We start from the raw sequence: 24,456 nt of genomic DNA on the forward strand, positions 1-24,456 counted from the left end.
AAACTACCGTATTTCATCAATAATTAAGTCTTTGATCTTTTTCAGATAAATACTTTGTGGTAAAATATTGCATCCGTGCCATTTCCCTACAGCCAAAAAAGTAAAGCTTACTTGGTTTGTTATAAAAACTGTGACACAATTCCAAACACTGTAACAGACAAGCTATTTTCCCTATAGGTATTCTCATCAAATTTAGAAGAAATGACAATGCATGAGACAGCAACATTTTTCACTTAATGACTGGCATTAGGAATCAGCGTGTAAGGGGAGTCTGAATAGGAAGCTCAAATTTGTACTTTGATTATTTGCAGTATTAGTAGTCACAATATGCATTACTGTACTTATACAGGATAATCAAAACTATGTATGAACTGGGCAAATTTGCAATGGGGAAGAACCATGTATAGATCTGAATTAGGAAATTCAGACTAATTTGGGAGCTACACTGGAGCTCAGTCCCACATGACAGTTCACACAAACAGCATTACTGGTACCTTTTATTGTTCCAAAATTGCAGTTTAAACATATTTTTATTAAAACACTTCTGTTTATTTTATTATATTACCATATGGATTAACCTTGAAAATGTGTTTTAACAGTTGATCAACCATATAGAGCAGAATTCAAGATTGCTGAGAGTTTTGGCCACAGGTAACTAATCTGGCCAAACTAATTCCACTTGGGATTCAATAGCCTTCAAAGGATGCCGTTATCCTGCATGTCCAGACTGGGTTTGAATAATGCTCACCAAGGTGGGACGCAATGCTCATCTACAATCTCACCCAGGCCTGATTATGATGCCACTATATTAACAGTGGCTGAAGCATGCATATATGTGTTTCAAAAAACTCTGATTGATGGATAAAGTAAAACTATTTAATTTGTTCATATATTTAATGCTAAGTCCAGTAAGTGTCTATTACATAGTTAAGGTTTGGAAAAATATATATTTGGTGAAATGGCAATATTTTGCAATCATTTCTTTTTGACAATCAATTTAGTAAATTGCAGTAACTTTTAACAAAGACTTAAACCCAAATTAAAATGACTAGAAAAGAGTGCATTTTTCAAGTTATTGCTTCAGAATAATTGTGGCATCACTCATTTTGATAAGTCCTATGAAAATCTTACCAATAAGTGAACACAATAACACCTTCCACAGCCACAACCCTTTATTTAGGCCATATTCCACTCTTAATGAAATAGTATTAATAAAGTAAACAGAGATTGCTTCTGACTTGTCAGAATCAGTTGAGGCTTCTGCCCTATAGCAGTATGTTTAAAGAAAAGTCAAGGAAAGGATCACAAGTTATTACTGAAGGCATATGTATATCTGATTTTCACAGGCAATTTATATGCAGGCTGGCTATTCATAAATACATGGAAGCCACTTTCATACATAGCGAACCGATTCTGAGTTTCTGCAATACTGCATGCTGCCATGCAGGACTGAGTCACAGTGGGGAAGATGAATGTTCATCACTAAAATGTGCCCCGTGGAAGGACTGTCAGCAGTTGGTGGAGCATTCTGTTAAAGAGTTGAATGAATCTACTGAGCTGATACTTGTCAAAGTCACAGCTGTAGATCTGACATGTTGAAGATGGACTAAATCTGCCATGTCGTTTAAATAAGGTGCACGTATCTTCAAGAATCTTTGGATGAGAGAAGTCTTATTTTTACACAAATGCATAGACTGCAAAAATACAAAACAAAAATGGAGCTACATTTTGGGGTATGCAATATTCAGCATGTAAGAAACATGTAACAAATTGGTAGTGCTGCATGTGTTAAGGCACGAATAAGATAATATTGAAGAACAGCCCCATCCCAGTTTTAATTAATATCAAGGTCAGGGATGAGCAGCTACTGTATTAAAGCACTGGATGTGACTGAAAGATCTGAATCTTAACTGCCAGTCATACTCATCCTTTCCCTAGAGGGTTCGTTATGGCCACTGTGTATTCTGTCATCCTATGAAAGATGATGGATACACAGCAAACAAATCCATTTCATGGGGTGTCTTCATATGGCACCTCTTTGTTAATGGCTGATGAGGCCAATTCTTGAGATGCAGGCTCTGCCTCAAGTGCCGCACATGAAACTACCAATTGTTGTTGTGGGTTGTTATTTTCTGCATTGGCGTCTGCTGCCAAGCTGCAGTAGCCACTGGTAATTGTGGTGGTGCATGCCAGCCCACAGTAGTTGTCACTATTTTCCTCTTTTGTCAGTTAGTGACTTCCAGGTGCAATAATCAATGTCTAGGGCCTTCATGTCATACTTGCAAGCATCTTTGAAGCAGAGTTTTGGGCATTGTACTTGTTGTCTGACTCCAGCTACCTGACTGTAGAGAAAGTCCTTGGGTATGCGAACGTCCTCCATCCTGCAGATGTGCCCGAGCCAACGAAGCTGCCTCTGTTTAATGGATGCTAACAAACTTGGGAGCTCTACCTTGGAGAGGACTGCCAAATTCATGTATTTGTCCTGCCAGGATATACCCATAATGTACTGCAGACTATGAAGATGGAAATTGTTGAACTTCTTTTCTTGTTAGCTGCAAGTCATCTGTGGCCACTGTGTGGCATGTATTAAAACAGGGCAGGGCCACTTCTAGTAATGCTCAACTGCACCTTTGGGCAGGTTGATACAAATAATGACAGTATTGACCTTTATAGAGATACATGAAGCACAGGCCTTCTTATCCTAAGAACAGTGTATGTTCAAGGGTTGGGTATTGGCAAGGAAGATAAATTTTCCACATAAAAGAAAGGGAAGCTAAACTTTTCTTCTCAGATGTTCTCAGAAATTATTTTACATAATTTTCCCTTCTGGGAATGCATCCAAACTGCAGTCGGAATTGCAGTTAATTTTTTTATTTTCTACCTTAATGCAGGAAAATAAATGCAATTGAACTCACCTGCTCTATCACATGCAGTAATGACTTCCTGAGTATAATTTTGAAGGAACAAAATAACAGAGACATTCTAGCCTTCAAACACCTTAAGAGAGTTAGGTGGAGCTTCTGAAACTCATTACTTTGTCAAGTACGACACAACAAAAACTTTCCAAGCCTTGTGAAACAAAATAGGGACTTACCCTTCCCTCATAAAAGACTTTCCATTTGTCCTCATTATCTATTTTGATAAAAACCTATTTATTTGATTCTTCTGCTAATTTGAAGCAAAAGACCTAATTGTAACACAGATATTTATACAATTCAGCAAAATATTCTACAAGTATGAGCAATGTCTTCGTTTTTATATAATGTAGTCAATTTCTATTGTGTGTCCATTATTTTCCTATTGGAACTGTTCAAGAATAAGGAATTTGTTATGCAATATTATTTAATAATTTTATATGGTCAAATTTCTTGGGCGCTTTCAATGACAATCATCTTTCTGCTTAGATGCAAGTTCAAGAGCTCTACACATATGGTAGGTTTTAATATAATTAGAATGGGAACAATTTCTGAACAATAAATTGCTTTGCAGTTTTTTTAGTTTATTGCTTCAATTGTGTTACACTGCTCAAGTAACACAAGTTACCTATAGTAATGATGCATAGTGTATAAACAAATGTTCTTTGGGCTGTAAATATGGCAAAAATGTGTAAGCTAGGCTAAAATTTAGGCTTCTGAGAAGAACAACTAGAATGTGCGGTAAGTATGAGTTTGTTGCATATATTCAAAGGGAGTTGGATATTAGGTGAAGGCCAGACTGGGCTTTGAATTATTTCCCATTGTGGCTGAACTCTCACTGTCTAGGTTTGCACACGAGAACGACATCTCGGGAAACATTCTGGAGGATGATAAGGACTTGTCGGTTCTATAGCCCATCAATTGTTAGCATGTTTAAGAGAGAATACAAGAAACAAATATATCTACATGTATTATAAAAAAAAATACAGTATAACGGATTTAAGTAATGCCAGTGGTCCATTTGGTTAGCAGTTACCAATGAGATGCCACAAAATGAACTACTTTATCAGGACTTTCTATCGGTTATCATTATAGCATTTCTTAATCCACTTCCATTTGTGCAGCAACAGCTACGAGTGGATTCAAGGCCAGACTTGGCATAGAGCCATCAGAAGCTATGGCCTAAATCTAGGGTAGTCAAGAGTGCCCATGCTAGCCAAAATGAACATCTGGCTTAGAAACTCAGGAACCAGAATTGAGAGTGCAGCACTGAGTTGAGTCTGTGTAGGGCAAGAACACAAGCACCAAGACAGCTCTGCATTATGTGGACAGCAAAGGGTTTGGGTCGGACAAAAATTAGGGATAATGGTGGATCACAGGGCAACATCTTACCCCCATTGGGGGAGGAAATGCGGGAGCTGCCGCAGGTGGGCGGCCTTCCGATCGGCGCATCCGGTCGGGAGGGGTGCCGTCATTTTGCGTGGGTGGGCCAATTAAGGCCCGCCCAGTGTGACATCCATCAGGAAGCACTATGCACTCCCTGTGGTGGCGGGGGCAGGGATTCCCTGAGCTGGGAGTGTGCTCTTTCGTGCATGGGCATGAAAGAGCGCACAGATCTCCCTGAGGCAAAGTGCTGCCTCAGGGAGATCATCTCCAATTTGAAACTTTAAATGAAGGTTTTTTAAAAATGTTCCTGCCATGTCCCCTCATGTGACACTGTCACATGAGCTGGGACATGTCCATAACTTTTATTGAAACCTTTAATAAAAATTTAAATACCCTCATGAAACTTCACCTCGCCCGTGGATGAGGTTTCATGTTTTTTCCGAGGCCTGCCTGGACTCCCAGCCTGCCCGCCAACCTTAAGGTTGGACAGGCAGGTCCATCAATCAGGTTAATTAGTTTTTTAATGGCCTTAATAGATGTTGACTGTTTGGCGGGCGCACAGCCCAATCAACTGCGTGCCCGCCCAACTGAAAATCTAAATGATGCGGGGTGACATGAGAACGCACGCCCGACATATACCCACATCATTTTATGCGTCGGCGAGCGGGCCCCGCCCTGCTCGCCAACTAGAAGATGTTGCCCATAAGCTCAAACTGGCTTCAAGCCTTCAGGGCAAGTGAGAAGGAAGGTGAGTCAAGGAAGAGATGAGCTAAAGAATGAGACAATCTGTATGATAGATACATGGAGAAATCATGATCTACAGGAGAGTTAGGTCAAGTTTTTTTTAATTCATTCTTGAGATGTGAGCGTCACTGGCTAGGCTGGCATTTATTGCCCAACCTTAATTGCCCTTGAGTGTATAGAAATGGGAGGAAAATGTCAGAAACAAAGATATACAGAAACAGCAATAGAAAGTTGGTTATAGTTATGCTCGAAAAGAGAGGGAAATGCAGAGTTAAAGAAAAAAATTGGAGGACAGACTGAAAGACAAAGAATTAGAAATTGCTGGTCAAACAGAAAAATAGTTAGAGCCAGTCTTGTTATGAGTAGATATATACTGTTTGTCACTCTTAGATTTATTTTCTAGGAGACCTGGGAGCGTGACCCCACCAAAAAAAAATCACTTTCTTGCATTTCCAGCAATTTTGGAATATATATAGTACACCAATTGTACACTACTTTATGATATGCAAAAACACACTGTAACACATACACTACCAGCAGTTTTGTTGGATTAGTGAGGAATAACTGAGTTATCAGGCCAGTCAACCTGACAATCTGCAGTCATCCAACCATCAGAGGTCTCTTAAAAGCCAGCTATCCACAAATATCCATCAACCACAAGGAGCTAGTCATTTACGACCAGCAGTTAGTCACTCATTCACCATCAGCAGAAGTAGGGGCTGAGCTATGAAACTTTAGGCTGTGAGAGTAGGGCAATGGAATCATCAGCAATGCCACAGAAATATGTGGCAGAGCTGTTTATTGTATTAGTTTATCTTTAGATCTTTCAGTGAACAACATGTATATGACTGGGACCATGAATTCCAGTGTCATCACAATCTGTGGTCCGAAGTGTGGCCTTATGATAACTGACACCTCTACGCGTAATAACTCCTTTATGTTAGGGTTCATTTGAAGGAAGCATTGTGTTTTAGAATTTAAAAAGATAAATTGAGGAATGATATTAATTTAACATACCAGAACAAAAAACAGTTACAAAGTTACTTGGGGATATAGTCTCCTTGATGGATTTCTTTAACTGACTTTGCTCCATTTTGAATTTGCAACACATGAGCTAGACTACTTGTGAAAATATTTCACCTAAAGTGCCCTGATTGTTGACCTTAGGCACTTGCAGCTCAGCAAATGTGTAGTGAGCTCACAGAAAGAGATAAATGAAAGCTTTTTCCACATACACAAACTATATGCTCTGCACTGACATGATGGGCCAGATCTTCTGATGCCAACCATTGTGAACGTTGAGGAGTCCAGTTTATAAGTCATCGGAAGTCATGACATGCGCACAAGCACTGTAACTGCCCGGGAAGCTTAAACTTCCGGTGGACTTATTTATGCTGCCCAGGACCCTCTGCAAATGTCCCTCATACTGATCTCCGTGCTGGAGACTTGGGCTAGATATGTGCTACTTACCTGTATACTTACCCTAGAATTGTTACACTGTTTAATCTCTGCTGTAGCTCAGTGATTAATAACATAACTCAACCTGCAACCCACATCCCTGAGCTAACTACCCACCCCCATCCAACTGCCCACACCCACCCCACCCGACCTGACTGTCCACACACCCCTGACCAGACTGCCCAAAACCTAGCACAACTGCCCATCACCTCCAACCTGACTTCTCATTCTCCCCCTGCCACACACCACCTCCGACCTGTCTGCTCACCCTCCCCTGACCTGATTGCCCATCCTTCCCACAACCCAACTGCCCACCACCCCCACAGAAACCTCTCCAGCTTGATTATCCACCCACCCGCTACCCACCCACTGAAAACCTTTGAGATCTTTAAGCACTTACCCAAATACTGCAGCTGATGCTGTATAAAGAGGGGAGGGTTGGGGGGCTGTGTCCTGTTTGCTGCTCCTGTTTGCCATTCCTCTCTGTGGATGGCTGAGCTGAAGCATCGCTGTTGCAGTGTGACAGGGAGTCCTGACTGGAAGGACATGAAAAGTTAAGGGTGCAGCGATCTTCGCAATCAGTAGCGATCGCCACAGCATCGTCGCTGACTGGAAGATCTGGGCTGATATCTTCTTCCTTTATTCTACAGATTCCAGATGAGCAGGCACAGCTCCAACACTTGTGGCAAGCACAGACTATGGAATGGACTATGGTATGTGGAAGGACATGAAGCACAAGGACAAAGACTGCATCTTCTGTTTGCATTGCAAGGCAAACAGTCATTCTTTCATCTAATTAGTGTATCATGCCTGAACATTTGCAGCACATTTAGTTGAGATGACAGGATGATTATCTAGTATCGTTGTATACTAGCAGTGTTGCATGTTTGTTATATATAAAATACAATAAAGACACAGGTGAAAACACCTACTGTTTCTTTCGGTATATTCTACAGATCAAAGAAATTTTAACTCTGAATCTCAGCATAGGTGTTTAGAAAGCTGGAAATTTATGGCAAATACCCCAAAGTCAGATGCAATGTCTTGTTTACTTTGAACAAGAGAATAGCTGGGATTCTCAGGTTTTAACGCATGGAACTCATTTAGAACATTTTTTAAAATTATAATTAATTACCTTCCATGTAGCTGCATTGCGTCTGAAGTAGGCAAACATTCGTGTAAACCAGTTATATATTTCATTTAGTGTTAGCTGCTTTTCTGGAGATTCAAGAATTGCCTGAGACAAAAATACAGTTTGTGATATGACAATCATAGATGTTTCTTTTAATTAACAGAAACATATTAACTTGAGGAAGAAATTCATATTCTTAAATTACCTTATTTCAACGCTAAATGTGTTTTAATGTAGATTAAGAGAAATGTGAATTATAACAAAGATAATGGACCTTGACTAGATTATTTTCATAATTACCAAATTAATTTTCTTATAATTATGCATTTCTATTAAAGCAAAAAGTAACTACAGCAAGATGCATAATACTTAGAGGTGCTTCAACATTGTGAGCACCAAGTCACAGTATCATTTGTTGTCTATCAATTTACAAATCAGTTTTCATAGGTTTTAAGTGCTTGACAAAGTTGTGTCCTTACTTAAGCATCCAATTGTTTTCAAAAATTCAAGAGTTATACTCACCTGCCTTATTAATGAAGCGTATGTGAAGGGAGGTCTAACATCTGCATTCTTGTAGAACTCTTGATTTTGAGCAATGTCTGTAAATAGCCACAGACGTCTGTTAAAGTCCAATTTATAGGGGGAAAAAACATATGGCTCTAAAGTTGCACTGCAAAAAATATATATATTACAGCTGATTCATTCTCATTATAATTTTAAAAGTAATCTTTCATCAGGTAATAATTACAAAGTAAAAACTGAATACATCAATGACTACCAGAACAAAAGCTCCTACCTGAGGATATTGGCACATTGTACTTGTCTGGGTACCGCCTCCGGATGGGTCCCATGCTGTGCATGCTGGTTGGGGTAATAACAGAGGGTCCCTGTGTGACTGGGGTAATGGGGGTTGTTGGTGTTGTAGGGGTGTGAGGTAAGCTCTGTGGAGATGCCTCAGATGCAGTCTTTGATAACGTGACGTTCGATACCAGGTTCAGCTACAAAGATAGATTGAGGGTGAGATTTGGGTAATGGTGGAAAAAAAGGAGAAAGGGGAAAGCTTTAACAGGCTTGACAAATAACAGTGTGAATCACACCTACCATTGTGCTGCCACTAATAAGCTACAGAGGAAGCAGACAATCTCAGCTAATTAAAAGATGAAATTGTATTGAAAGGACTCTAATTAAGAGATGCTTATGGAGGTGATCTAATGATTAAATGCTGCATCAAACTGACCCCATCATCAGCCTATAGTGACACAAGATGTCTGAAGAATTCTTTATCGAAATAGTAATTTTTTGAGGAGGAGGCAGTGATATTAGCAATAATAGCTATGAGGTAAACTAATTAAAGTGGAGCTCTGAAGCCAGAGTGGCTGTAAGCAGCTGTTCTGTTCTAGCTTGCAGCTGCAGCCATTCCAAACCAGCTCCAAATCTCAACAGAGGCACTCCAGTCAACTGGAAAATTTCAGACTGACCTCTGCTCTTGCTATTAATTTGGAGGAAAACTAATGACACAAATACATATTCCCACAAAATTGTTCTAATTGCTAATTTGCCAAAGGAACAGAGTTTCCAAATTAAATATGACTGCAGTTGGTAGAAAAGAAAGCACCAATACATGCATCGTGGGGAAAGGTGTTTCATCTTTGACAATCACTTGTGAATTGCGTTAACAAATTAATGGAATGTCAACTCTGTCAATTGCTTTGGAAGTGTCACTTTTCAATTTTTTTTTTGATAACGGCATCAATTACTGCTGATGAGATTCAGCCTGCTGTAGCAATGGAGGCAGAAGGGTTCAGGTGAAAAGTGTATCACCCATGTTTAACACCTCACCCTTCTGCACCTCCTTGTTCACAAGTTCTCCAATTACCAGAGTCCTGCTAATAGTCATTATCTGGAGGTTATGCACTTGCTTACTTTAAAACACCACACAATTACAGAATTCCATCACAGATCAGCCCTATTAAATAACCTTTCCAAACACAAGTGAAAAACTATAAAGGCAAACAGACATGGTTTAGTTTAGTAATGCTCAAGCTATTTGGTTTTCTTTTAGATCTCTTGGCTCACTGCACAGTAAATAAAATTTTAATCACAAGCCTTGTCTTCTATCAAATATTAAGACAAGGGAAGCAGGTTGTAATTATATAAACTTGAAATTTATAATCTACAAAAACAAACAAAAATAGTTTTCATAACATGCCTTTAAAGAATCTAATGCATATTTAAATAAGGACAAAAGCTGTAATTTTTTTTTTACAAAAGCTACATTCCCCAATAAAAGAATAAGTTATGTGTTGTTAATGCAATATATTATATTCACTAATATAGAAGTATTAGGATATTTCAAAAGGTGTGTGAAAAAAAGCTGCAAGAAAATGAGCATGCGCCACAGCACATCTTCCCTCACTTCAAACGCACAATATACTTTTAACCTAATATATTAAAAAAATCCAATCTTTTAACAATAGTTAAGAATACTTGTTTTTTACTGCAACCAGCTGCTGGTTAAATGCCAAGATTAAAAAAAAGTTACTATAGACAGCCAGGAAACTGGAGCACTGTCTCATCCTCTTGCTATTTTCAAGACTCTCAGCAGCACTACTTATTTTGGCCGAGTTTGACATTAATATTTATTTTCTTTTACCATATTCTTACAAAATCTTTAAAATGAGACAGTTTTCTTTAACAAAACTGGTCACTATTTGAAAAAATATCTAAATGCTATGAATCACATTTCAAATTAACTATCTTTAGGGCGTGGCCTTGAAAGCATTTTCCATCAGAATTATTTATTTCAACTCAGGCTCAGGTATTTCCCAATTCACACATTTTTCCAGTTTAGCAAATTTAAAGTGAACATAAATTAACCTTCAAGACAGCATACACTGCACATTGCTTTCTTTAGCTGAAGCAACTCCATAAGACAAACATGTTAATTTTTATATTGATCACCTGCTAGGTGCTGTTGAACAGATTTAGAAGTGCCTCATGTGTTCATAAATCCCTGGCAAGAATTTTTTACCCTTTGCTATAGATATCATTTTTACCATTAACTATGTGAAATGAGAAATGTATAACAGCTAATGGAAACATCTTACAAATTGCAATGTTAATTTTGGACTGTCTGTAAATTGCCAGATTGAATAAAACAGTAATTTGCAAAGTGAAATCTCTTAACAACAAAAATTGGTATTCTCAGCTTGCTTTAAAAGGTAGCACTTAATGATGCATAATTCTGCTAATAAACAGTATGCTCACATTCTGACATCTGTTACCCAGCACAATGATTAATCATCAGTGCCCACTTCTCCTTGGTAATAAGACAATATTAATATTTATCAATTGCATGGGTTATTCTGTTCGTCATCGGAAAATAATTACCAAGTTACCAAGCATGCAAACTGAAACACACTGACAATGGAATGCAGGTTAACTATCGGTACATTTTGTGTTGAGATGCCAATTGTAATTGCCACATAAATTTCAATTTTACAAAGCAAGATATTGATAACAAAACAATGTGTGTGCTCCATTGATACTCTGGAAACTGTTACTGCCAAGTGTTCTGCACTCCTATTTACAAAGATGTTTCAGTCTTTTGACGTAAAATGGCATTGAAATCCAGACATCATGCAGTGGTAAATATTTTTCCGTACATCGACTAGCTTGCCTTTAATACAATTTATAATGTTGAGCTTATTTTAATCCTTTCTCTGGAGTTAAAGAAAAGATTTGGAATAAATACAGGCTTAAAACTAAATCACTATCTTACAGGAGTGAGATGTTTAAAAATCCTGATATAATGGTACAATCTATGCTTTTGACAATGGAAAACCTTAGACTGGGTGGCTATTGTTTCTCTCTGTTAGAAATTCCATTCTTTCAGAACTACCAAGGGTACGTAACATTACACCATATATGTGGTTGTTCTATTTCCAGTGGTGTATGACTTGCACTGCATCATTCCTGCTAAAACTACTTTTTCAACACCCATTTCACATGTCATTAAAAGGCTGTCATTCAAAGCACTGCTCAATTCTTAAACAGAGCCAGAACAGTTCTGAATCTCGAGACTTGTCTCTTTCTCAAATTCGCTTGGCTTGGTTGGGTGAGCTAACAATATCTCTCAGCCAAACCACTAGAAAAAGCACCACAATGTAACAGAGTACTTGATCTTTCATGGGAAGAGGATAGGGAAATTGGGAGAAACTGACCCCAAACTGTCTTACTTTTCTGGCTGGAGTCGCTAGTAATTGGTTCAAGTGAAATGCAGTATTATTTTAAAAATCACTTACTATCATTTAAACAAAGTCTGTTTTAAGACAACTATAATTACCTCACAGTGCCCAGTGAAATATATATATATATATAAAATGTATATGTATAGGTGACATCTAATGTGTAGATTTGGTTGTAAAAAAGTTTAACTCAGAGTGAAACTATTGCATTTTTCCTCATGAAAAACTCCTCCACATATTCATTCTGAGTTAGCATGTCTGACCAGTGAAGGATTTGCAATGAATACCTTATAGCTATTTTTGAAATATTACATGAGTGTTTCTTTTTTTCACCCTGCATATTTAACTCCTTAGTGTCACACGTACTCAGTTATTCCTCAACTGGGCATTTTAATAAACTAGCATTGTCATAACTGAACAATCTGAAAAGTGTTAAAGAGATTATGATGGGACCACCTACCCTGACCATAGCAGTCACTGGTTGGGATTGTTTAGCAGCTACCCTATAATGTGCATATTTCCCTTGACAGTACTACTGGTGCTCTGCCAGCTAAAATCATTTATACATTCCATTTCTGATCTTGGTTAGTTTCAATTTAGAAATAGAACATTGAACAGCACTCACTCAAAACTTAAATATAGACATGGCAACCTAGAAAACTAGTGAAAGCTGGCGTAAAGCCTTTAATAAAGCTGACAAAGCCCCAGTAAAGCTGGCAAATTATAAAAAAATTGCTCTGTATATAAGCCTATGACACAAAAAAGCAAGGAACTACAGACAGATTGCAGTAGGACACACAGGCTTGTAACTTAAGGCATAACCAACATTCCATTACTAGTAATGAAGAAAAAAAAAGTTATTACATGAAAGTCAAAAGAGGAAAATAAAAGTAGTGAATACACATCACCCCCAGAAAAAAAAAGATTTTTGATAATTTATTTGGTACGTTTCCTAGGGTATTTAGAATCTATACTGAACATAGACAAGATAATTTTAAATCTAAAGCAAAGGAATATTATGAAAGTGATTTTCTATTTGCCATTTTGGGGATACTTTCTTTATACTCCAGTAATACCCCAGATTTTCACTCCCGGGTCGGGTGCACAAAGACAGGAGAATTCCCGGCTCTACGAACCCGACGTTTAAAAATGGCCACCCATAATTGGGATTTTTGTTCTGGGCTGGATTGGAAGTTGGGCCTGCCACCCTGGAATGAGTGTGGCAGGGTGCAAAGGCGGGCTGGGTGGAAGGGCTGCCTCTGTGCTTCATTTACCTTATTTTTTTAAAAGTTAAGAAAATACAGCCCTCCAGTCCTCACACCTCAACCTCTCACACACTCCCCATGCCCCATCCATGCCACCTCATGCAATCCACTTCACCATGGTCCCTCATACCTCCTATGCTAACCCATGCCCCTCTACCCACACCACCTATATCCCCCACATCCCCATGGCCCTTTATATCCCCCTTTGCCAACTCATGCCAACACATGCCCCCCCACCACCCTTTGCCCTTAACCCCTCCATGCAAACTCACCTAGTATTCTTTGACAGTTCTTTAACAGCTTGACAGTTCCTTGGCAGCTTTGATGGTTCCTTGGCAGCTTTGACAGTTCCTTGGCAGTTCTGACAGTTCCAATGAGCTTCAACCAGTCGATGGCGAAAATGCCAAAAATGGCCAGGAATTCTAAGTCCCACCCCCTATCATGGCATTTCCTATTTTGGGAGGCAGGACTGGAGTCAGGCCGGGATCACGCATGTGCAGTTTATGAAGGCAGCTGGCCATTTAAATCACCAGCTGCTTCCACTGAAGTGGGATTTTACAAGGCCAGGAGCGTGAAACCCCAGAGCCTCTCCATCGTAGTGAAAATCTAGGCTTTATTTTACATGTGGAGAGAATCCTTTTCTTTCCCAAGAAAACTAAAGTATACAAGATTAAATTCAGATTTATTGACCAACTAATCAGTGCAATCACCTCCACACCAACTGGCGGTACATTTCTTAGGGAGGGTGCAAAGGCATGTTCTGGTAAAAGTTCTTTTTCGTTAAAATAACACTTTTGTCAGTTTAAATAAGATTGTATTTCACAATCAATGTGAGTTAAACCCATGAAAAATAGTGACATTTGGAAAAAGTTACCACCATAATTATCACTCTAACTCCCAAAATGCCACTTACAGTCAAAATTCCACTTTGAAAGTTATAAGCTGCAAACAGTATCATGATTCTGAGACTGGCTTTGGTCATAATTGTAGTCAAGGCCATAAGATATGCCCTGTAATTTCTGTATGAGGTTCAGTTCAGTGTGGGATAGATTAAAGTTCCCAAAATCAGAAATTAGTCAAATAAATATTGGTCAATCTGCTGACTATTAGGCACAAATGCCCAAATATCTGGAAAAGATCCTTGTGACTGAAGTTATCTCAAATGGTTTAAACCACACACCAGAAGCGGGTATCCACAATCTAAAGAATTTCAATGTTTGTCTTTTTGATCACAAAATTCAGTTATGCAGCACCCAAATTTTCAGCATTATGGCTGACATTTTGGTATCAAAATGATGTCTGCATCGCATGCACACAATTCTGGTGCAGATGGTCCTGGATGCCATTTGGTAAGTCATTAGCCCAGGCACTGCGAACGTGTGCTGGAAATCTGCAGAGCTGTTAGATGGTGATGTTAGTCAGCTGTAACACCAATCTGATGCCAGCTATGCTATTTTTGACCTGAACACTATAGTTAACTCCTCTCATTTACCCTCGCACAGCTGCATTATTCTTGGGTCTTGGGTCCACAAATATGATAAAGAAGTTGGCCATCACTTCCATGCTGGAAAGGATGAACTCCAAGCTCTATGTATGCAAGGCTCAAGCTGAACTCCATGTTCCTTAATGGTGACTGTAGGCTCTCTGCCAAGCCTGCCAATGCACCTACCATTTCTCTGTGCATATCCATCAGCTTTTTCCTTTAATCTATGCCAACAAAGTCCTCATCTGAGTTCTCCACAGCAGAAATCATGCCCAACTTCACCCTCTGGACACCTTTTCTTTCTGCCCTGGTTGTAGGTTGACTCATCGTATGTAGATCCTGCTTCTCTAAGTTACTCAATAAAGGATGGGCAGAGTCAGTATCTGAGTTAGCAGCTAAGAGTGAGAGATTAAGTAACGGTATTTCATCACCATCAGTCTCGTTCCTCTTCCACTTTATGCTCCTGCACCACTGCCTGGCCAGGTGGCAGTTCTTGGGTATCTAAAAGGAGAAAGGCACAAGGAGAAAGGCACAAGGAAAAGGCTGTGGTAAGGAGAAGAGGGGGAAAGCAGGAGGTGCACACTTAGACCATCTGCAACTTGTAAATCCATAGAGATTATAGGTTAGGGTGGGGAGGGGTGCGTGGGACGTGAGGAGGAGGATTAGGTATAGTATACCATCATCTTCAATGTTTTCAATCCCATTACTAGTCACGGCACCAGACACAGGCACTCCAGTGATGGAAAGCAGTGTCTCCTCGATTGGAGTAAGAACATGTAGCTGTGCTTGTCCCCAGCTGGTTAGGTGTTGCTGCCTGTGCTTGGGTGCCACCTTGTCCAGCAAGAGAGAGGGGAAAGTGTGTTGGTGATTGAACCTGTATGGGTGATATGCCTGTCATGGTGGAATAGCTGAAAATATGCGTAAGCTGTTGAATATTAGTATGAAGCAGTGCTAAGTGTTTGAAGATGAGGTGAAGCTTGGTGGGTCATGTTTGACAGAGAACATGGGTAGGTGAATGAAGCGGGTAGAGGATGGTGTGGTGTCTTCAGTTGTATGTGAGCATTTGAAGATGCATTCACTCACCTTGACCACAGGTGAGATCACTGAACTTCTTGTGGCACTGTATCTAGGTTCTTGGAGCTACACTGCTGGTATTGACTGTGGTGAGCATCTGCTCCCAATGCCTTCACAGTTTCCTGGTTCCTGTGGGTAGAAGCCCTCTCTCTTCCTGTCCACCTCCTGCGCCAGGCCACCTATCTTGCATTGGAGAATGCTCTTCATCCTGTTCCGCCATTACTCAGTGTTCCTGCTCAAACAGTTTGTCAGCCACATCTAGCATATGCTGCATTTCTAAGTACTGCAGGGTAGGTTTAACCTCGCTAACCATGCATGAATTTGGGTCCCCTGCTGAGGCATGTAACTACTCAACAAAGTGTTCAGCACTGGTTGCATACTAAAATCATGGTAATAAGCAGATAGTATTAAGCTTATGTGCAGACTGCATTGGAAGGAATGACCACTGAAATGCCCTGTGCCTGTTTTTTGAGGCTATTCAACGTTCCCCCTTTCTCTCTAATGATTAGATATAAGTAATCATAATTAATTTATGATGAAAGTCTTCTGTCAAAAGGAATTCCGATGATGATGGCAAAATGCAATGCTAAGTTTTTCCTTTTTAAGAGGCATTTCAATTTTCTGTTTGCCTAAATTTCTCTATGTTTGGGAGATTATAAAATGACAAGAATAAAAACTGCTGTTGTCTGGAATTTAGCGGAACAATCAAAAGGGATGATAACTTTGGAGTAATTTAAAGAGGAAAATTAAATTCAAGAGCAAAGGATAACTTTCAATCTTAAGTACTTATCCTATGCATCTGAATCATTATAATTATCTCGTACCGATAAGACGGTGGTATTGTTTTCGTATGTGTCACACACTTTTAAGTGAAAAAGTAATCATGAAAACTGTGGCAATATGACTTGTTTCAATGACTTATTTATTGCATTTCACTGCATCCTAGTCACAATTTATCTGAAAAACCAGCACCAGTTTATCCACTCCTGGACTCCTGGATGCTATTTGTCATAAATCCCTCTGCCCCATTCCAACTTTGGGGATCCAAACCATAATTGCAACTGAGCCAATGTTTATAATTTTATTACACATCACAATAACTCGGAATACAATGTCTTTTAGCTGAGACTTTAACCTTAGGTTCTATCTGCCTATTCTGGTAAATGTAAATTGCATCAATATTTGAAGAGTAGTACTTCTTTTGATCTCGTCAATACTCCTTCCTCAATCAACACCACCAAAAACGGATTAACTAGACATTTTTCTCATCTTCTGTTTGTGGGGCATTGCTGTGTGCAAATTGGTTTTAGTATTTGTCTACATAACAATGACTGTACTTCAAGAGTAATTTAGCATAGCTTACAGAAATGATAAGATGCTATATAAATGCAAGCTTCTTTCTTTAATTAACTTACAGCAAAGAGCAGTAATTGGTTAAAAAAAATAGGCAATGAGAAAAACTGATAGAATAGTAGAATAGTCTGTTACAGAAAAGGCATTCAACTCAAACTCAAAGAAAGGGGAAATATGAAACTACAGGAATGGACAAAAGGGAAATTGATCATTTAGAGTTGAAAAGGAAGATATTCAACTAACAATTAACTATTGTCATGTGAAAAATGTCATAATGCTTTTGCAATATTGATGGAAATTGTATTTAAATACTCTTATTTGTTTAACTAAAATTGAATTTAGGTAAAATTCTATAAAATGTTACATGGCAAATCATGACAGAATGGTTTTCAGAAGCAATGTTACAAGTCAGTTTCCACAGCGCTGTAGCATATAGCTCAGAGTACTGGGCATATAATTATGCCTGTAAGTTAATGAATTATTTTAAAGTAATTCTGGGTTTCTCTTTAATGTTTAAACACAATGACACCTTGTTTAATTTTTTTTTAGTTAATTAGCATTACAAAAGTTGTAACCAGCTTAGAAAATTAATGGTATGAATTTTAGTTGTTCTACTCCTGCTTTGCACATCACATTGCTTCAAAATTTTTAAGTTTAACAGTAAAATGTCACCTTGAAGGCATCATATTTATGCATCAACAATCAAATTTAACAGCTTACTTCTAACACTGGAACATTATTTTGTTAAATCTGTGATTGTTAATAGAAAGATATTTTCCTAATTGTGGACTAACATTAAAACATGGTGTGCATCATTTTACTCTGTTCTTTATTCAACATTTACTCTGTGCAGATGAACCACTAGCCTTCCATTATCTTGCATCAACACATATTGACTGAAGTTGCAAGTGGCAACTAAAGGCCCAGTCATGCTCAATTAATTCTCACATATTGATGCTGAATGATACTGTTGTTGGCTGGGTACCTTCAGAGACTGAATAATACATGTTTCAAGCAAGAAAAAAGGTAATCTTACCATTGTAATTGATTAGTTCATTTAAAGAATTACAGGATGGTAGCAGAATAATGATTATGATGTAATCTGCTACCTGTTAACATTAAGTGGAATGACTTTTTTGTATGAACATTATTAGAAGTTTATTGAACTCTATGGTAAATCCCTATTAGGTCTTTCTGGCTTTTGTTTTCTTTCCTGATCTATGCCAAGAACCATATTCATTCTGTGTGTGTGTGTGTGTGTGTGTGTGTGTGTGTGTGTGTGTGTGTGTGTGTGTGTGTGTGTGTGTGTGTGTGTGTGTGTGTGTGTGTGTGTGTGTGTGTGTGTGTGTGTGTGTGTGTGTGTGTGTGTGTGTGTGTGTGTGTGTGTGTGTGTGTGTGTGTGTTTGTGTACAGCTATTAGGTTACAAATTATTTATTTACCTTATTCTTTGGAATGGTCAAACATAGCTCCTTGATTTTAGACGGCAGAAAAATCTTAGAAAAAAGAATTAAAAATTGTATTTGCACTTTGTTTCTCATTTCTGAAAGACTAATTTCTCCCATCCCCCATGGGAATATTCTGTTAATACGTTCTCTTCCTTTAGCTAGAAGGGTCAAATGCCTTTTTCTTTGATTGCCATCCACACCCCTCTAATGATCAGCTCACAGGAAGTACAGTCCTGTAGGATGGAACAAGTTATGCAGCTATTTCGAATCAGTAATCCAATGTGGCAGCAGGATTTGATACTTAATATTCCATGTGACCACACAGGCAATAGCTGATATAACTCATGTAATAAAGGCAGGTGCGTTCAAATACCAATGAGGAGGTAACTAAATATGAAACCTTCTGGTTGGGACCTTAATATACCACCTTTAAAGTTACAAGACTACCCGATATTTTAATATTTTATACTTTATTAAATTTGTTGATACTAAACCGTCCACAGCTAGAGTGGCATAACTGATCAGCAGTTTGAACTTGTATTTTTAAATAGAAGAACTGGTGAATCTGCCTGCAACTGTGAGCCAGTGCTATGCATGAATAAAATACTAACAGCAGTAAAAATGTTCCAAAAGTTTAGAGAAGTCGGTAAGAGGGGCAATCCAAAAACTGCTCAGAAGCAAGAATAAACACAAATTGGTGCATGTGTACAGGTTGATCATTCTAAGTATTTTTCATCTTGCCCATAGATCACTACTTACAGGCTGAGGAGTAGATTTTGGTTCAGTTGACTTCACATGCAGATGTGTCATCATAGCTTGCAGGCGCTCTTTGTCTTTTGCAAGCTGCAGAAATAAAATATTTTAGCTTCCGAAGTAAAACCACAACAATCAAAAACAATAAAGACTTATGAATCATTCGTAGTAAAACTTTCAGTCTCTGCAAATCTTTTCTTTTTACATACAGTGCATTTTCTAACATATCAAAAGTTAATTAATGGGCTGATTAATGAAAACTGTGATTTGTAGGCTTCCTGCTATATATTTTTACATACTGTATGTAAACATAAGAAATAGGAGCCATTTGACCAATCACATGGCAAAATATACATACGCATAGGTAATTTTATAGCAATTCTGTTGCAAACCACTAGAACATCAAACATTTGTCAGGTGATTTTAAGTGCAATTTAAATTCAACATCAATGAGTATACTAAATTGGCAAGAGCATTGTACACCCCACCAGATTTAATTTCCATGGAAGTCAGTAAGGGGCAGTCGATCCATCACTACCTGATTTGCATTCACTCCAAATTGAATATCATCCTCAGTATGAGTAAAATAATTGATCTAAAATTTTACCAGCAAAGTTACAACATAAGAAATAGGAGCAGTATTAGGCCAATCAGCCCATTGAGTCTGTCCCCGTAACCCTTCACTCCCTCATCAATCAAAAATCTGTCGAACTTAGCCTTCAATATATTCAATGTCCCTGCCTCCACTGTTTGCTGGGGAAGAGAATTTCAAACACAAACAACATTCAGAGAAGAAATTCCTCCTCATCTCTGTCTTAAATAGGAGACACCATATTTTGAAGTCGTGCCCCCCTATTCTACATTCTCACGCAAGGGGAAACAGCCTCTCAGCATCAACCCTGTCAAGCCTCCTCAGAATCTTAAACGTTTTAATAAGACCACCTCTCATTCTTCTAAACTCAATGAGTATATATTCAACCTGTCCAACCTTTCTTCACATGACAAACCCTTCATCCCAGAAATCAGCCTAGTGTACCTTCCTTGAACTGCATCCAGTGTAAGTATATCCCCCTCCTTAAGTAAGGTGACCAAAACTGTACACAGTACCCTAGATGTGGGGTGAGATTTTCTGGCCCAGCCCACCGCTGGGATCGTCTGGTCAATGGGCTTTTGGCTGGGCTGCTGAAACTCCTTCGACGGGTCCTGCCACGACGGGGCCAAGAAATCCTGGCCGTGGTCTCACGAATGCCCTGTTCATTTTCAGCATGTCTTCCCTACTATTATACTCCATCCCTCTTGCAAAAATGGCCAACATTGTGTTACTATCATAACTACTTAAAATACCTGCATGTTGGCCTTTTGTGATTCATGTACAAGAACATCTAGATCCTGCTGTACAGCAACATTTTACATTGTGATGTAACCTTTTATGTAACACCTTATCGCATATCTTTTGGAAATCCAAATATACGACAACTACTAGTTTTCCTCTATCCATTCTGTTTATTATATCCTCAAATAATTCTAAAAAATTTGTCAATCATAATTTCCCTTTCACAAAACCATGTTGACTCTGTCTGATGGTATTATGATTTTCTAAATATCCCACTATCACCTCTTTAATAAAGGATTCTAGCATTTTCACAATGACAGGCATTATGCTAACTGGCCTATAGTTTCCTGCTTTCTGTCTCCCTCCTTTCTTGAACAGAGGTGTTACATTTGATGTTTTTTCAATTCGCTGGTACCTTTCCAGAATCCAGGGAATATTGGAAGATTGCAAACAATGCATCCACTATCTCTGCAGCCACTTTCTTTAAGGCCCTTGGATGCAGGCCATCAGGTCTAGGGAACTTGTCAACCTTTAGTCAGCGGCAAAATGATTGGAAAACCTTTTACTAGAAGGCATTGTCTGATGCTCTGCACTTTGGCAAAGTCACCAATTAGTGACACTTTGGCTACTTGCGCTGGTTGATTGTTATGCTTATGAAGCTACTGCGTGCCAATATAGGGCTGAAGTTGCTGCTTTAATGAAGTGTTGACTGGCAATATTCTCTCTGGATTTCTAGAAGGGGCTTGAGGACAGATTCTCTGCAGCCACTTCTCCTATGATTCTAGGATGAAGGCCATCAAATCTAGCGGACTTGTCAGCCGTAAGTCCCATTAGTATTCCCATTGCTTTTCCTCTAGTGATAGTGATTGTTTTACTTTCTTCCTTTTTGCCTCTTGATTTTCTTTTATTCTAGGGATTTTTTTGGACCTTGTACTGTGTAGACTGATATGAAATAGTTGACAAGCAATGGGTTACAAAGTCTAAAATTCACATTGTTTACCAAATAAAACAATTGCTCAATGCTTCTGAGAAATTGCTGCTGGAGACTAAGAGGGAAAATTGGATAAGGTCCAAAAATGGACACAGGGAACGGAATGGATAATTAATAGCACCCGCTGCTTCTGACACAGGCTGTATGCAAACTTTGTGCTGCCTGCTAATTTAAATAATACTAGCATGTCTCCAAGTGCTAAACTGGCTACATGCAGATGGCCCAAGTTCATGTGAGGCTAGTAGAATTTAAAACTAGCCTGTGCTACTATGCACCTCTCAAGTAGGAGTTGCTTTCTGGCTGAAGCAGGTGCTGACAATGGTTGGGTAAGAACACTAACTAATGGTGTAACCGGGCAGAGAGCACACTCTCAAGATTCCCCAAAGTTGCATTGGAGGCCTATTGGTGCAAGGGTTGGAGAGGAGGAGAGAAGCCCTCTATCCCTGAAGAACCAGGAGGTCCACCAGACCGAGGGAGTCAGAGCAGATTGCTGTCTCAGTCAATACCAGAGTAACCCCAAGAACCTGGATGCAATGCCAAAAGAAGTTCAATGATCTGATGTGACTTATATCAAGATCAGTAAATACATCTTCAAATGCCATATCCTACCAAGTGAACTAGCCTCACACACTGCTCCATTCACCAAATCCCCTTCACTCACCTACCAACAATCCCTACCGACCACCACTCGTACTTCACATTCAGGATTTTACATAACCCTCTGACAGTTAGCACTGCTGCAAGTCTCACTCTCAAACCTCACACACACTGTCAGCTACTCAAACATGACAGGCACATCATCCAAACAGATTACACCATACTCAATGACACACTTCCCTTTCTTTTGCAGGATTAGGCACTGCATAACAACTGGGGGACAGACAAGGCTGCATATGTCTTCGCCCTGATAAAGGAAACCTTACTCAGCATCACTGGAGTAGTCATAAATGAGGCTTTGGCCATTGAAGATGTTGGTAAATTGCTATCTAATCCTCTTTTGCACAGTCATCTTATCCCTCATTCCACAATCTCTTTGTTTTACAAGCCTGAGTTGATGTAAGCATTCACCTCTTGCTTTCCCCCTCTCCCTCACTACCTTTGTGCCTTTCTCCTTTCAGATACCCGAGAACTGCCACCTGGCCCAGAAGTGGTACAGGAGCATGAAGTGGAAGAAAAACAAGAGACTGAGGTGGAAGAAACACTGCCACTTGATCTGACATGCACAGCCATCAGCTCAGATACCCACACCATGCATACTTCAGAAGGGCTGCATGTGGTGATGAAGCATGAGTGGGTTGCAGACAGAGCAGATGCAAAGGTAGTGCAGATGTGAGTTCCCCAGAGAGCAAGGCCACATACCAGTACTGTTGCAGCTGACTCAGGTGAAATTTTTAATGGGGTTGTGTGCAGAATAAGGCGGATGGGCTTGCAATGCTTGGTGCATTGGCAGGCTTGTCAGAAAGCCTGTCAAGGTGCCCAATTCCGTGAGAACTTGTGAACCCAACCACGGTATAATGTCTGATGGCCAATGTCTCCGCTTTCAACGCAGCACAAGCAATGGCCACGCAACAGCTGAGTTCTGCTATGGAAGCACAGACTTAAAAAAGTCATGCAATCTTAGCTGGTTGTCATGCGGGTTGCAATCATGGCTGCTGTTGCCAATGTTCAAAGGGGCTCACCAAGATTTCGTAATGGTCTAGCAATCTGCCTCCCAACAGGTTACTAGAACCGTTGAGGCACCCCTCTGGGGGAAATGGCATTGGCTCCTTGAAACAAAAACCTGCTGTCCAATCTCTGGATGATAGCATGCGTCCTCCCAGCACTACCACTCTACGAATGCCCTTGCTACTGCCCATCAGCCAGCCAGCCATCCCAAGCCGATCCAGCTCATGTCAAGGTGTTGTAACCCAGAACAGGACCTTCTCAGGCCAGAACTGCATGAAATCATCCTGCAAGGTCATCTGCTATCAGCAGCCTTCTCCAGCCATGCTCCAGCCACTTGGGAAGCATTGCATAGAAGCACCAGGCCAGGCAAACGCACCTGAAAAACAGGCAGTAAGCAAATGCACAAGAGTGATTAATTGACATTTTTAGGAAATATTGGATGGCCTGGTTGCTATAGTTGGTATGGAATGTTTGTTTTGCAATGGCTTTTCTTTCAGCATTGTGGACAAGGCCAGGATTTTATAGCCCCGCACAGCGTGTCTCCCCCGGCGGATGCGGAAAGCCATTAAAATCTCAGTTCAGTTTGGCGGGACTGTAATATCCCATCAGATGGAAGGGGCTGTAAAATCGTGGCCCAAGAGGGCATTGTGATAGTCAGTGATAGAGGGGAGGTAAGGTGTGAAACTGTTGTAGAATGTAGAACTGTGGCTGTGTTCACTGCTTACCACAGTCAGATTAGCCGATTGCAGACATCCCTGCCAGAAAGGGAATGTGTTGGTTGCCTTTTTCCCTCACTCCTCAGCTGCTTGCCATATACTTGGTAGTAAGTGCTATGTCCTCATGATAGGATATAGCAGACTACAATGAATCGTGTCATGTCCTGGCAAATACTGCAAGGCTCCTCCCACGTAGGTAGCAAAATCATTGCTTGACTACCACAATGGTCTCCTCAATGATGTTTCATGTGACAGCAAGGTTTTCATTATATGCATGCTGTCCAAGTGTGGTTGGTTATGCAAGGGAGTTGTGAGCCAGATGGTCAGTGGATAGCCCTGGTCACCCAGCAGCCACTCTAGTTTGACTTGGCGGTTAAAATATTGATGGCACAGCAGATTAGAAAATAAGAGCAATGTGACTACGGCCAGGACACTAGATCATCAAACTCTTGGCACATCTACCTTTACCTAACTGTACAGAACTACAAAAGACAC

The 24,456-nt window shown here is 39.7% G+C and overlaps 1 protein-coding gene across 15 annotated transcripts in view; it reads right to left on the reverse strand.

Moving 5' to 3' along the window:
• Positions 1-24,456, reverse strand: part of foxp1b (forkhead box P1b) — a 518,322-nt gene that overhangs the window by 38,826 nt on the left and 455,040 nt on the right. For 14 of the 15 annotated variants that reach the window (XM_041192652.1, XM_041192651.1, XM_041192644.1 and 11 more), the window contains 5 exons: positions 19,263-19,346; positions 18,498-18,551; positions 8,432-8,633; positions 8,158-8,234; positions 7,639-7,740 (listed from right to left, as the gene is read on the reverse strand). In XM_041192652.1, coding sequence (XP_041048586.1) covers positions 7,639-7,740; positions 8,158-8,234; positions 8,432-8,633; positions 18,498-18,551; positions 19,263-19,346 — 519 coding nt within the window. The remainder of the gene's footprint in view (positions 1-7,638; positions 7,741-8,157; positions 8,235-8,431; positions 8,634-18,497; positions 18,552-19,262; positions 19,347-24,456) is intronic. The other variant, XM_041192654.1, reaches the window with a different exon arrangement.

Source organism: Carcharodon carcharias, chromosome 7, assembly GCF_017639515.1.
Source record: "Carcharodon carcharias isolate sCarCar2 chromosome 7, sCarCar2.pri, whole genome shotgun sequence".
Taxonomy (NCBI): Eukaryota; Metazoa; Chordata; class Chondrichthyes; order Lamniformes; family Lamnidae; genus Carcharodon; species Carcharodon carcharias.